Source organism: Sitophilus oryzae, unplaced genomic scaffold (assembly GCF_002938485.1).
Source record: "Sitophilus oryzae breed Bouriz unplaced genomic scaffold, Soryzae_2.0 scaffold_926_pilon_pilon, whole genome shotgun sequence".
NCBI classification, from domain to species: Eukaryota; Metazoa; Arthropoda; class Insecta; order Coleoptera; family Curculionidae; genus Sitophilus; species Sitophilus oryzae.
In genome coordinates, this window is record NW_022147557.1 from 1,489,034 (window position 1) to 1,502,142 (window position 13,109).

The window sequence follows — 13,109 nt, forward strand, 5'->3', positions numbered from 1 at the left end:
ATAATTTTTTTTGAAAAAAATCTAGTCGGCCGCTGTTACTTTTTAGAATGTTCCTAATATTATTTTATTTGACATTACTCTACTGCAATACGTTATTATCTAGATGATTATTATTATCGTTATTATCAATAGATTCTTAATCTAAAAATGTTTTTTGTCCTGACATGTAATGCTTTACATTTTATTTTTTAATTTCCAATCGGTGAGTTTTATCAAAAAAACACAAGAGGTAAAAAAGTTTCTAAACAAACTAAACTATCCAAATTAAAGCATTTGCATGTAAGATTTTTCTTTAAATTTCGTTAACAAGAATGATAGGGGTAGTTTATTTCAACCCCTTCCACTCATTTTAAAAAAGTAAAAAAATTACCTGAATGTGTGTTTTCATAACAGTAATGCTTCCATAAAATCTCTTTTCGTTTTCAAGATAGAAAATAAAAACATTATTTTTCCGCCATCTTTGTACCGCGATAACTCCCTAATGGTTGACTTTTGACCCAACGTTTATAAAGCAACAAGGATTATTTGAACAAGGAATCACCTCCTAAAGTTTTTCGCATTTGTTTTGAAACACTCTGTATATATACGGCGTCGCATAAATTTGCTACCTGCAATGTATATAAACAATTCGCTCGGCTTTTTATCGTGTATGTCACGTTAAAATCGGATTTCAATTTATTTCTTCGCTCGTTTATAATCGAGCAATATCGGTTACTTCAATAATTGAGTACTCGAGCGAATTTTCGCTCGAGTTATCCCATCACTGAAAAAAACGTAACGGAGAAATTTTTGGTTAAATTTAAAGTCTTATATTTTTGTTATTTTTAGACTTATTTTTATGAATTTTTTAGCCATCCGTATATAATTATATCAACTTTAATTAGTAAACTCAGTTTTTTTAAACATTAGTATTGTTTTTGGGTTGTTTTTTTACCCTAACCTTAAAACAAATAATTTCGTGTGTTAATTTTCCTAAAATATAATTCTACGGCCAGAATCATGACTCCTTAGCATTTTGCTTTTTGGATCATGTCAATACAGGCATTGGTTAATTTTTAAGAGCGCCATCTCCACTTTCAGCTATCTATGGGAAATATTTGTTTGTCTTTTTTAACAATAGCCACTGTTTTTCGAAGTTGGCGCAAAAATAACTGATGGTAACCTGAATCTGTTTGTAATTAATAGATTTTAAAGAGAAGTTCAAATTCGTGTTCAAAAATGACCAAACTTATATACAGGGTGTCCCGGAAATAAGTACAAGTATTTTAAGGGGTGGTAGATCTCGATAAAAGAAACAATTTTCTCTTTATCGTTTTTCAAATAAGTCCAAAATAACGGAGTTATTTTACTTTGAAAATTTCCAAAAAAAAATATTTTTTGCTAAAGTTTTAAGAACCACTGGATCTTTTCTGGATTTTCCTTCTCATAAATTTAATCTAATATCTATGTTGCCATACTATCAAGAAATTATGTTTTTTAACTAAAAACTAAAAAAAAATCCAAATTTTTTTTTTAAAAATTTCGAATTTTCAAAATGTTTTTTGCGCGAAAAAACCTCATAGACGTATTTGTGGGGTTGAAATATACTACCAGTTAAAATACTTGCACTTATTTTTGAGACACCCTGTATAATATATCCAGGTGACATCATTCCCAGATTCATTTTAATCAACAATCTACATTATTTTTATATAATTTTTCTCTCCAGTTACTACTATTTTACTGAAAATGAGAAGTAAAATTCAAATGACGTTGGAATTTAAATATTTATACAACTCCTATACCACCGCTTTTATTTAATGATTAGTATTAAATTTAAATGTGTCTGTTTTACTTAATTTTAGTCAGATTTGAGCGAGTCAATCATAGAACCCACCACAGATTCCCTAAACAGAGTAGAAGGATCCAGATCCACATTTAGCGGATATTCCAGTAATAATAGTCCAAGACTAAAATATTGGTCCGAAAAAGTTTCTGGACTGATTGGAAACAGTCACAATCAATTTTCTAAGGTTTGTCAGTGGTCTAGATGAGAAATGCTATAATACAGGGTTGTTCATTACATACGATACGGAGTATTGTAGCTAAACGATTAGATTTTTACCAATTGTAAGTTTCGTGTTCGTTGAAGGACTATTAGAGCTACAATTTAAAAATATTTTTACAAGATACATAGTGTCCCAAATAAATAAAAAATATCAAAGTTGTATTTTTTTAAATGGAACACCCTGTATACTATTACATTTTTAGTTTCTACGATTAAAATAAAGGTAAATTTGATAAAGGTTTATTACACTTGAACCTTACCGTTTTCGAAATATTTTCAATTTTGTGAAATTGCAGTCAACATTTTAAGGCTTCATTTCTCCAAGGATTTCAAAGTTTTTATATTTACTGAAGTTTATTTATTGATCAGTTATTGTGCTGCAATAATAAAATTATACTACCTTATACAGAGTGTCTAAAATTTTATTTTAAATAATTACTAGCTTTAAACGGCAATAACTTAACCTTATGAGAATCAGATGCACAATTTAATTGTCTATCAAATTGTATTATACCATTTTTTACCTATCTCTTCAAGTTTCCGTAGAAGATGCATTTTCTTGTAATTTAAAACTCATTTATCAATATACCCATGGAATACTGACATTTTAAATTATTTTTAAAGATGTACCAAATTCCAAATTTTTAAAGAGTACAGATACTAATATTGTCGATATAGTTTGTTTATTTCATTAAAAAATAAAAAGAAACTTTAAATATTGGTTAAAGAGGACCAATTAATATGATTCCAGTATTCAAACTACATTAATTAACTGTTTGCGTTGATTAATAATAATTCCTCCAAATACTAAAAAACTGAATTTTGTATGTGTATTAGACAGTGTGGTCAAAAGTAACACCTTAAAAATGATATTTCACTTTTTGACAAAATCTTATTTATAACAACAGAGACATTCATTTTCATAACTTATTATTATATTGATTTCCGATTCAAATCCATTTATTTAGAATAATTTATTAACGAACATAATTAAGTATGTAATTAATTAGAATTTGGGCGGAAATAATGGTGCTATATTTAATTAATGGTATACTCTTTTGTAAGAGTCTTGTTTTCCGTTAAAAATTGTTTATATTAAATTGTGTCATTTTAAGAAATAATATTTTATTTGAATCTCTAATTGACTTTTCTTGACCGCATGTATAAAAATGTCGTTTCCTAGACGATGCGGTTTGCATTGTTGATGATTATTTAGACTGACGTCGCCATTTATCAAAAAATATTAAATTCAGATTATAATTGTGTGGAAAATATTTCTGGGACTGAATAGAAGGAATGAAGTATTATACAGGTGAGTGTATTTTGTTCACTCACGGGCATTACTGGGATTTGTATGAGAGTAGTTTAATATTATTTAGTAACAGTTATTGAGCTTTAGTAGTAGATAGAGAAGGGTATTTTAGTATTACTTTTGTGTGTGTGTGTTTTATAGTAGACAAGTATTTATCAAAGGGCATTTTAATATAGTTTAGTTAAAAGATAGATGTTTATCAAAGAGTGTTTTAGCGTTATTTATTATAGATACGTAATGGACAGCTATTTATCAAAGAGTATTTTAGTAATATTTATTGGGTGTGATTTATAATACCTGGCAAATTATCAAATGGTATTTAGTATTATTATTTTGGAGTGTTTTATATTTTTACGTATGACTCAAATTGTTTAACAACAATAATAAGCTATGTCGCTTTGTGGCCATCCCTTTTGTGTGTGGGACAGACGCCTTGTCGCTTAGCTGCGGAACAACAACATTATGCTATGTCGCTTTGTGGCCATCCCTTTTGCGTGTGGGACAGACGCCTTGTCGCTTAGCTACGGAACAACAACATTATGCTATGTCGCTTTGTGGCCATCCCTTTTGCGTGTGGGACAGACGCCTTGTCGCTTAGCTGCGGAACAACAACATTATGCTATGTCGCTTTGTGGCCATCCCTTTTGCGTGTGGGACAGACGCCTTGTCGCTTAGCTACGGAACAACAACATTAAGCTATGTCGCTTTGTGGCCATCCCTTTTGCGTCTAGGACAGACGCCTTGTCGCTTATTAAATTGATATTAACACCATTCATATATTATGCTATATAAACAAAAAAAAATATTATATTTTTCTTACTCGCTCTTACACTTTTATAAAGATTTAAATAGTTTTTTTTGCATACAAATGGGCCAGTAATATTATCATTTTGCTAAAAACGATAATATTACTAGCCTGTACATTTTGTACATTTGTTGCTTTAAAAACAATCTAAAATGTCAATATTCCATGGGTATATTGATAAATGAGGTCTAGATTATAGAAAAATGCATTTTCTACGAAAACTTGAAGGGATAGGTAAAAAGTGGTATAATACAATTTGATAGATAATTAAATTGTGCATCTGATTCTCCGAAAATATACAGGGCGTTCCGTTTAAATTAAACAAGTTATTGCCGTTTAACTTCAGTAAATATTTAGTATTAAAAACTTTAATACCCTTGGAGAAATGAAGCCTTAAAATGTTTACTGCAATTTCACAAAATTGAAAATATTTCAAAAACGGTAAGGTTTGAGTGTAATAAACCTTAATCGAATTTACCTTTATATTAATCGTAGAAACTAAAAATGTAATAATATACAGGGTGTTCCATTTAAAAAAAAATACAACTTTGATATTTTTTATTTATTTGGGACACTCTGTATCTTGTAAAAATATTTTTAAATTATAGCTCTAATAGTCCTTCAACGAACCCAAAATTTACAATTTGTAAAAATCTAATCATTTAGTTACAATACTCCGTGTCGTATGTGGTGAACAACCCTGTATAGTATGATGATAATCTATAAAATATGAATTCCGCCTTTTTATTTTATACTAAAAAATATTAATATTTTTTTAGTATAATGGTAAATAAAATCTGGTTATATATGTATGTGTACATTATATACATACATTAAATTTTACACCATAATTTTGAACACTCTAAAACTTTGTTTTTGATATTGTGTAAAAACTACATTTTGTGGCTCTGATCTCTTTATTCTATTCTATATTCTGATTTTAAAAGTCTTTAAAATATATCGTTTATATTTGATAAAACTGTGTTATGACAACTTTTTATTACCTTGATTCAAAGACAACTACTCAAAAAAAAATAAAACAATCTTTAATAAACTGCAGAGAATACAACGTTATTCGAATAACATTTTAAAAACAATAATCAATTTCAAACTTTATTTTTAGATTCACGCGTTGGCCAGTCGAGTCCAAGAAAAAGCAAAACAATTTGGCAGCATAAAGCTATCAGAAGGTGACAGCACACTTGAAGAAGACAGCAGCCAATCTGATGAAAGAGTACCGAAAAGACTGGTCAGCAGTTCGATCGCCTTTAAAAATTTTCTGAAAAGTCTGAACAATATCGATACCGTCAACAATCAGTAATCTCACAGCAGAGCCAAACTCAAAGCCAAAGCCCATATTAAATATTCAACAAAAATTATTTAATAAAGTAAAATGAAATGAGACTTTATTAGTTTGTTTTTTTTTAAATTAAAAGATAATATATTCAAAATTGTATGAGGACTAATTTCTAATATGAAGACAAAATATTTAACATATACAGGGTTGTTCACCACATACGACACGGAGTATTGTAGCTAAACGATTAGATTTTTACAAATTGTAAGTTTTAGGTTCGTTGAAGGACTATTAGGGCTACAATTTAAAAATCATTTTACAAGATACAGAGTGTCCCAAATAAGTAAAAAATACAGTTTTATTTTTTTAAATGGAACACCCTGTATATTATTCTATTTTTAGATTCTACTATAAATAAAGGTAGATTTGATTAAGGTTTATCACACTTAAACCTTACAGTTTTTTAAATATTTTCAATTTTGTGAAATTGCATTAAAAAAATTAAGGCTTCGTTTCTCCAAGGTATTAAAGTTTTTAATACTAAATATTTACTGAAGATTATTTATTGATCAGATATTGTGTTGCAATAATAAAAATTATACTACTTTATACAGAGTGTCCAAAAATTTATATTAAATAATTACTAGCTTTAAATGGCAATAAATTGTTTAATTTAAATAGAACACCCTCTATATTTTACGGGAATGAGATGCACAATTTAATTGTCTATGAAATTGTATTATACCATTTTTTACCTATCTCTTTAAGTTTTCGTTGAATTTTCATTTTAATTTAGACCTCATTTATCTCTGGAATATTGACATTTTAGATTTTTTTAAAGGAACATATATGTACAAAATGTATAGTTGGTAAAAATAAAAATATTGCCAGCCCATTTGTTTACAAAAAGAAAAATATTTGAATATTTGTAAAAGAGTAGACCAATTAAATAGACCACCATTATTTCCGCACAAAAATTAGTTAATTATATACTTAATTGTTGTAATTAATATATTATTCTAAATAAATGTGTATTTGAATCAGAAATCAATATAATAATAGGTAAGTGGTTGTTATAAATAAACATTCGCCAAAAATGATAAGGTGTTACTTTTTACCACACTGTCTAATACTTATACAAAATTCAGTTTTTTAGTATTTGGAGCAATTATTATTAATCAACGTAAACAGTCAAATAATGTAGTTTGAATACTGGCATCATATTAACTGATCCTCTTTAACAAAAAATATTTACACAGTTTTTTTTAGTGTTTAAAGACTAATGAACTATATCGACAATTTTAGTATTTGGTACTCTTTGAAAATTTATTACATCTTTAAAATAAAAAATAATCTAAAATGTCAATATCCCATCAGTATAACGATAAATGAGATCTAATTTATAAAAAAATCATTTTCCACGAAAACTTGAAGAGATAGGTAAAAAATGGTGCAATTTGATAGACAATTAAATTTTCCATCTGACTCGTAAAATATACAGGGCGTTCCATTTAAATTAAACAAGTTATTGCTGTTTAAAGCTAGTAATTATTTAATATAATTTTTTAGACATGAAATTAGCCTGAAAATTTTTACTGCAATTTCATAAATTTGAAAATATTTCAAAAACGGTAATGTTTAAGTGTAATAAACCTTACTCAAAGTTTCCTTTATTTCCATCGTAGAATCTAAAAATAGAATAATATATAGAATGTTTCATTTAAAAAAGAGAACTATAATATTTTTGACTTATTTAGGACACTCTGTATCTTGTAAAAATATTTTTAAATTGTAGCTCTAATAGTCCTTCGGCGAACCCAAAACATACAATGTCTGAAAATCTAATCGTTTAGCTACAATACTCCGTGTCGTATGTGGTTGTAGGAACAACCCTGTATAAAACTCAGCTTAAAGAAGTAATTAAGAATTTTGGGGCTTGAAATTAATAATAAATGCCACAACCCTTGAAAATCTTCTCATTAGGTTCAGAGGAATTAAAAATAAAACACTTATTAACTCTAGAATACTGTTACAATTTCTTCAGTCACAAAACTATGCTTTTAAAGCAATATAAACATTATTTATCATTAAAAAGTAACATTTTTACAGCAATATAAACTTAAAATAAAATAGATTTCAACACCAAGTTCCTTGATCAATACCATTCTCTATAGCACGTTTGTAATTGTTCCACTTAATCTGTTCCTTAAAACCGTTCATATCACCGTTCTCTAAACCTTTTTCCTGAATATATATCTGCGTTTGGCCTTTGTGATTTCTTTTTCGTGACTCGTTTTTCCCATACGGATCACCAGGTGTGGTGTTTGACGAATCAACTGATTGTAAACTGTGAGTTTTGTGCAAGGACAACCTGAGTGGTTTCTTGGGTGGTGTTGGTCTGGGCTTAGAGTTTTCATAATAACTATGAATATGGGGAGGTTTTCTCTTATCTATTTCCGAACCATAATCAGTACTTTTGTATCCGTTTCTTGTGGAAGTAGAGTTGCAATCACTGTCAAAATCCAAAGATTTCACACTGCGAGTGTTCTGAATCTTCTTAAACAATCTATTCAATCCTTTTGAAGGGCTTTCTGGTGCATCCAAGTCTTCAACACTTCGAGAATCGTAATATTTCGGGCCGATATGGACTTCTGATCGGAAGTCTAGCACTGAAGTAGATTTCCTGGCGTTATAATGCTTCAAAATGTCTGCATCGTACTTTTCCGAAGCAGTAATACATTTTTGACGGTGTTTCTCGTACAAACTTAGCTCTTTATTTCCTCTGGTCAGCTCGTGAACGATCTTGGTAGCTTTTTTGTAACTCTGATCTACTACGTCGTTAGAAACATATTCTTTTTCAGAAGTGGTTCTAGAGAAGTCAGCCGAATACCTGTTTTCGTGGTTTCTTCTGTTATATCTACGGTCAGCATTGGAGTTTGTTTCAGAATTATAATCTTTATCCCTATGATGATGGTGTTTTCTGAACGTGATCTTGTCCATTTGGTCCAGACCATCTCGACTTGCTGAAGTTTTCCTTGGTGACTTATGGCGATGATTTCTATGACAATGGTAGTCAGGTTGTGGACTTGGTGCCGGGATATGTGTACTGGATACATTGGAAAGACTACTTTTTGATCTCATCATGATATTGTCTTTACATTCGATGTTAGGTACGTTGGAAACTAAAGTTGTGACTTGTGGACCTTTTTGGAATACTTGGACATCGTTTGAGTGATTTGATGAATGCGTGGAGACTGGTGAATGTTGAGAGGTTATACTGATGTTCGTTACATTTTGATTCGACTTGGAAATGGATGGATTGGGTGAAGTAATGCGAGATTCTGGCTCAGATTTCCTGTTCAAGAGGTCAGAAACCTAAAATAAATATATACATTTTTTAAATAACTAAATTTTCTTTATAAAATCCAATGAAAGATGAAGACAGCAATGAAGTTGTGCACTTTACCAACACCAGACATGCATTCACTATTAAGGAGGGTCTACATTTAGTAACATGTTATATAACATTGCTATTTAACAAGCTACATATCACATGTTAAAATAACGGGAGCCGTCCACATTCTAGTTTTTGTAATCATGAATCGTTTTGGCAAGAAAGAGGTTCAGCTCGCAGCAGCGGTGTGCGTAATTATTTCTGAACAAAGAGAAAGAAAGTCGAGAAAAAAAGCGGTTTTGAGTCCGCCATAGCCTACCAGCAAGATCTAGATACAGTTGAACTCGATTAGCTTATCTTTTCAATACTTGCTTCGACTGTTTCTCGTGGTGTGTTTCTGTCTTTTAAAAACATTAATAACTTAAAAGTAAACCATTTTGAATTATCCACTTCATCTAAACCATGACCTGATTTGAATTTCTTTTGTTCCCTCTGGAACTGGCCTATTAGATAACGCATTTTTTTCTCAACTTTTTCTCTTTCTAAATACATAATATACTATGAAATGAAGTTCGCTGTCATTTTATATGGAAAATTATATGGGGAATGTCATATCGATCGTCATGTCTAAGCCTACTGGACGGGAGGCCGACTGGACGCATTTTTTTTCGATCATACGGTATTATTGACCAGTAAATAAAAAAACCAATATCAGTTCACCACACTAAGATTCTGTCGCGCACGTCCCTGAAAATATGAGCGGCTAAACAAAAAATTTAGCAAGTGTGGACGCGTTGTTTCATGTTACAATAACAGTGTTGTACAACATCTTTTGATCTTTACCGACTACAAATGGATAACATCTAGCAAGTTATATAGCATCGAAATTTGCTAAATATGACTAAAAAATATGTAACATGTTATATAACTTTGCTATATAGCAGTGTTATATAGCAAGTGTGGACCGTCCTTTATAAGAGCATCACACCGTGCATCTACAATAAATGTGTTACTAAAAATATGGGCCACCTGATTCTCCTAATATTGTTCTCATAATATCATACAGCACCGGGGCCTTACGGCTTACTGTGCTTGGTATCTTCAAACACAGGTACGAAGATGTTTTTGAATCATGTACAATATTGCAAAATATGTTTACTGGGTTGGTTTATCATATTTCTGTTAATATTTGTCTGTTTTCTTTTATTTTGCCTCCAACGAGCTAATGTCTAACAGATAATGAGCATTGCTATTTATGGTTCTTTGATAAAAAGTTTATAATAAAAGCTTCATTGTAATTCAAGAGTATTTAGTATTGGTACCAATATAAAGGCGCTTGCATTTGTTCTTCTTAGATTAAGCGAATCTTCAGCTTTGTCTTGCATAATTGCAATACTCTCTATTGGCTAGCGCTCACTGTATTTTCTCTAAACAAGGCTCAAACAAGTATTGATAATATTGGCTAAACATAAAAATAATCACTTTTTTCAAATGGGAAAAAATTGAAACCCACTTTTTTATTTTACTAGTGAAATAAAAAAATTTCGTTACTTTTTGGAAATTGGAAAATCTTTTCACTAGCGACATAAAAAAAGTATGTTTCCATTTGAAAAAAAATATTTGTTATCATTTCTTTATCGCTCAATTCCATGACAGCTGCGGCCATTATTATATGACATTCGACATTCGAACAATTTCATTTTTGAAATAGATAGCCACATGTCTTCTCTTTATGTCACAGTGGCTGTGGTAATCACTAAATTTGACGTTTAGGCTATACACATTTTTGACAGGCAGTTTTTTTTTGTCCAAAAATTTTAAATACTTTTTTTCTCAAAAAGGGTTAATTTTGGGTATAGAGTGTTTGATATCAAAATTCATAAAGTTTTACAAAGAATTTAACTATCTAATAAAAAAATGGAGGCACCCATTTAAAATAAGAAAGTTGCTGTCAACTTCCGGTATTTCCGAAAGTGCCGCCATATTGAAAATATTTTTAATCGGTAGATCTCGTTGTGAAACAATGATGTGCAAAAAAATCTCCCATCTAGATATTGTAGTTCTCTAGAAATTTATGGAGCATGCTCATCCTGGGACACCATGTATACATGAACGATTTAGTAGTGGCAGATAAAATATAGATGAGCATGCAATAAAAATACAAACAGTACAAATTATTTTACATATATATGAAATATTACATTCTTAAAAATAGGTTAATGCAGTGAATGATGCTATTTTTACTAGTCATATCAAGCATATACCGGGTGAGACAAAAATCAAAAGTTGACATATGATATATGTCATTCTATTCAGAATGCCATTTTTAACCGAATAAAGTAAAAAAATACCGAGGGTGACATTTAAAAATCAAAAGTTCTAGTCATTTCCGGTGAAACAGGAAGTGATCGAAAACATTTGTATAAGTCCAGAATCTCGATTTTTTTTATCTAAAAAAATAAAAAGTTATAGAGGTGAGCCACTTTTGAGACGCATCCGGTATAGTATCAAGCAGAGCTGTTATATCGCCCATTTCACATGAAAATTGCCAAACAATTCTATTTCGTGTTTCTTTCCGCCATCTAACTAAAAAATTCTTTCTATATTAAATATTATTATTATAAAATTTAGTTTAGGTATTTACATACATACATACTGCTACATTACTACTACTACATTGTGGTGATTTAGTGTTTTTACTTTGCTACATACTGCCATTACTCGCTGACGAGTATTCGACACGCATCAAAAGATGGTCACTCAAGGCGTTTTCTTTCATGAGCTTTTCTGTGACTGAAAAGCCCGATACGTGATGTTATTTGCCTACGGCACTCCGGACATTCAAAAACCTCATTGCTTTGTTGCCTCTGTACTTTTTGGTTGTCGCTGTTAACTGAGTTTACAATTCTTCTCCATTGAGTGTTACTATATGAACTTATAGTAACACTCATACCATTGTGAACTGCTTCTTCCCAATAATTCTGCATATGCATGTTAATCCCCTTTAAGTTTTCGTGGAAAATGTCTTTGTACCTTTTGAGTTGTCCACCCGGTCTCCTCTTACCGTCTACAAGCTCATCGTAAAGCAGGGATTTTGGTATGCGGTTTTCTTGCATTCTGCTTACGTGACCAGCCCATCTTAAGCGGGATTTTGTAACCATGACTTCAATATTCTCGCAGTCAGCTTTTTCAAGGATCGATACATTTGAGACATGATGAAACCACCACCGGATTCTTAAAAGCTGTCTAAGGTGTCTCTGTTGCAACTTGTTTAATGCGTTCATGTGTCGGCGGTACGGCACCCATGTTTCGCTCCCATATAACATGGTGGGGATTATAATTGCTCGGTACACTGCGAGTTTCGTTTTTGTATTCAAGTCATGATTGTAGTAAACCCTGTCTTTTAACTTCCAGAATGCTCTTGAGGCGCTGCTAATCCTGTGCTGAATTTCAGAGTCGATATTGGCCTTTTCCGAAATCAAACTGCCGATGTAATTAAATTCCGCTATATATTCCAATAGTTCTTCCCCGATTTTTATAGCAGTTTTATGATCTTCCGGGGGAGTGCGCACGATTTTGGTTTTGTCGATGTTTAGCTTAAGGCTCAAAACCCTGTATGCCCAGGTATATTTGTTCATCATTTCTTGTAATTGTTGTAACGTGTTTGCAACTAGAGCGCAGTTATCAGCGTATTGAAGTTCTGTGATGAATTTTGTACGTGTTTTTGCCCCAAGTCTTTTTATGTTGAACAGACCGCCATCATATCTGTATCTAATGCCCAATCCTCTCTCCTGCAGTTTGCTGTCCGCTATAATGGAGAGCGATGCCATGAATATGTTGAATAGGAGAGGCGCTAAGACACATCCCTGCCTAACTCCTGTATTTGTCAGGAAGGGATCGCTCAGTGATCCATGATGTGACACTCTTGACTGGTTGTTGTTATGGAGGCTTTTACACACTGTAAGAAATTGAACCTCCGAACTTGTTCATAATTGTCCAAAGTGCATCTCTGTTCACAGAGTCGAAGGTTTTTGTTAGATCTTTTTCCTGTAGTTGGCGGATGGAAAATATGGAATCGATGGTGCCACGGTTGGTGCGAAAACCCGTTTGCGATTCTGGAAGGATTTTTTTCTATATGTGGGTGCAGGCGATTTGACATAATTTTTGCAAGAATTTTTCCTCCAATAGCCAATATTGAAATTCCCCGGTAATTTCCGTAGTCTGATACACTTCCTTTGTTCTTAAATATATTCA

At 31.3% G+C, this 13,109-nt stretch overlaps 2 protein-coding genes across 4 annotated transcripts in view; one reads left to right on the top strand and one right to left on the bottom strand.

Moving 5' to 3' along the window:
- Positions 1-5,573, top strand: part of LOC115890794 (probable kinetochore protein NDC80) — a 28,058-nt gene extending 22,485 nt beyond the window's left edge. For all 3 annotated transcript variants that reach the window (XM_030911134.1, XM_030911136.1, XM_030911137.1), the window contains exons 8-9: positions 1,845-2,012; positions 5,288-5,573. In XM_030911134.1, the coding sequence (XP_030766994.1) occupies positions 1,845-2,012; positions 5,288-5,485 (366 nt within the window). In that variant the 3' untranslated portion in view covers positions 5,486-5,573. The remainder of the gene's footprint in view (positions 1-1,844; positions 2,013-5,287) is intronic.
- A 1,912-nt stretch (positions 5,574-7,485) lies between these two features.
- The window catches only part of LOC115890795, a 143,259-nt gene continuing 137,635 nt past the window's right edge, over positions 7,486-13,109 (bottom strand). The window contains exon 9 of the mRNA XM_030911138.1: positions 7,486-8,836. Within this exon, the coding sequence (XP_030766998.1) occupies positions 7,598-8,836 (1,239 nt within the window). The 3' untranslated portion in view covers positions 7,486-7,597. The remainder of the gene's footprint in view (positions 8,837-13,109) is intronic.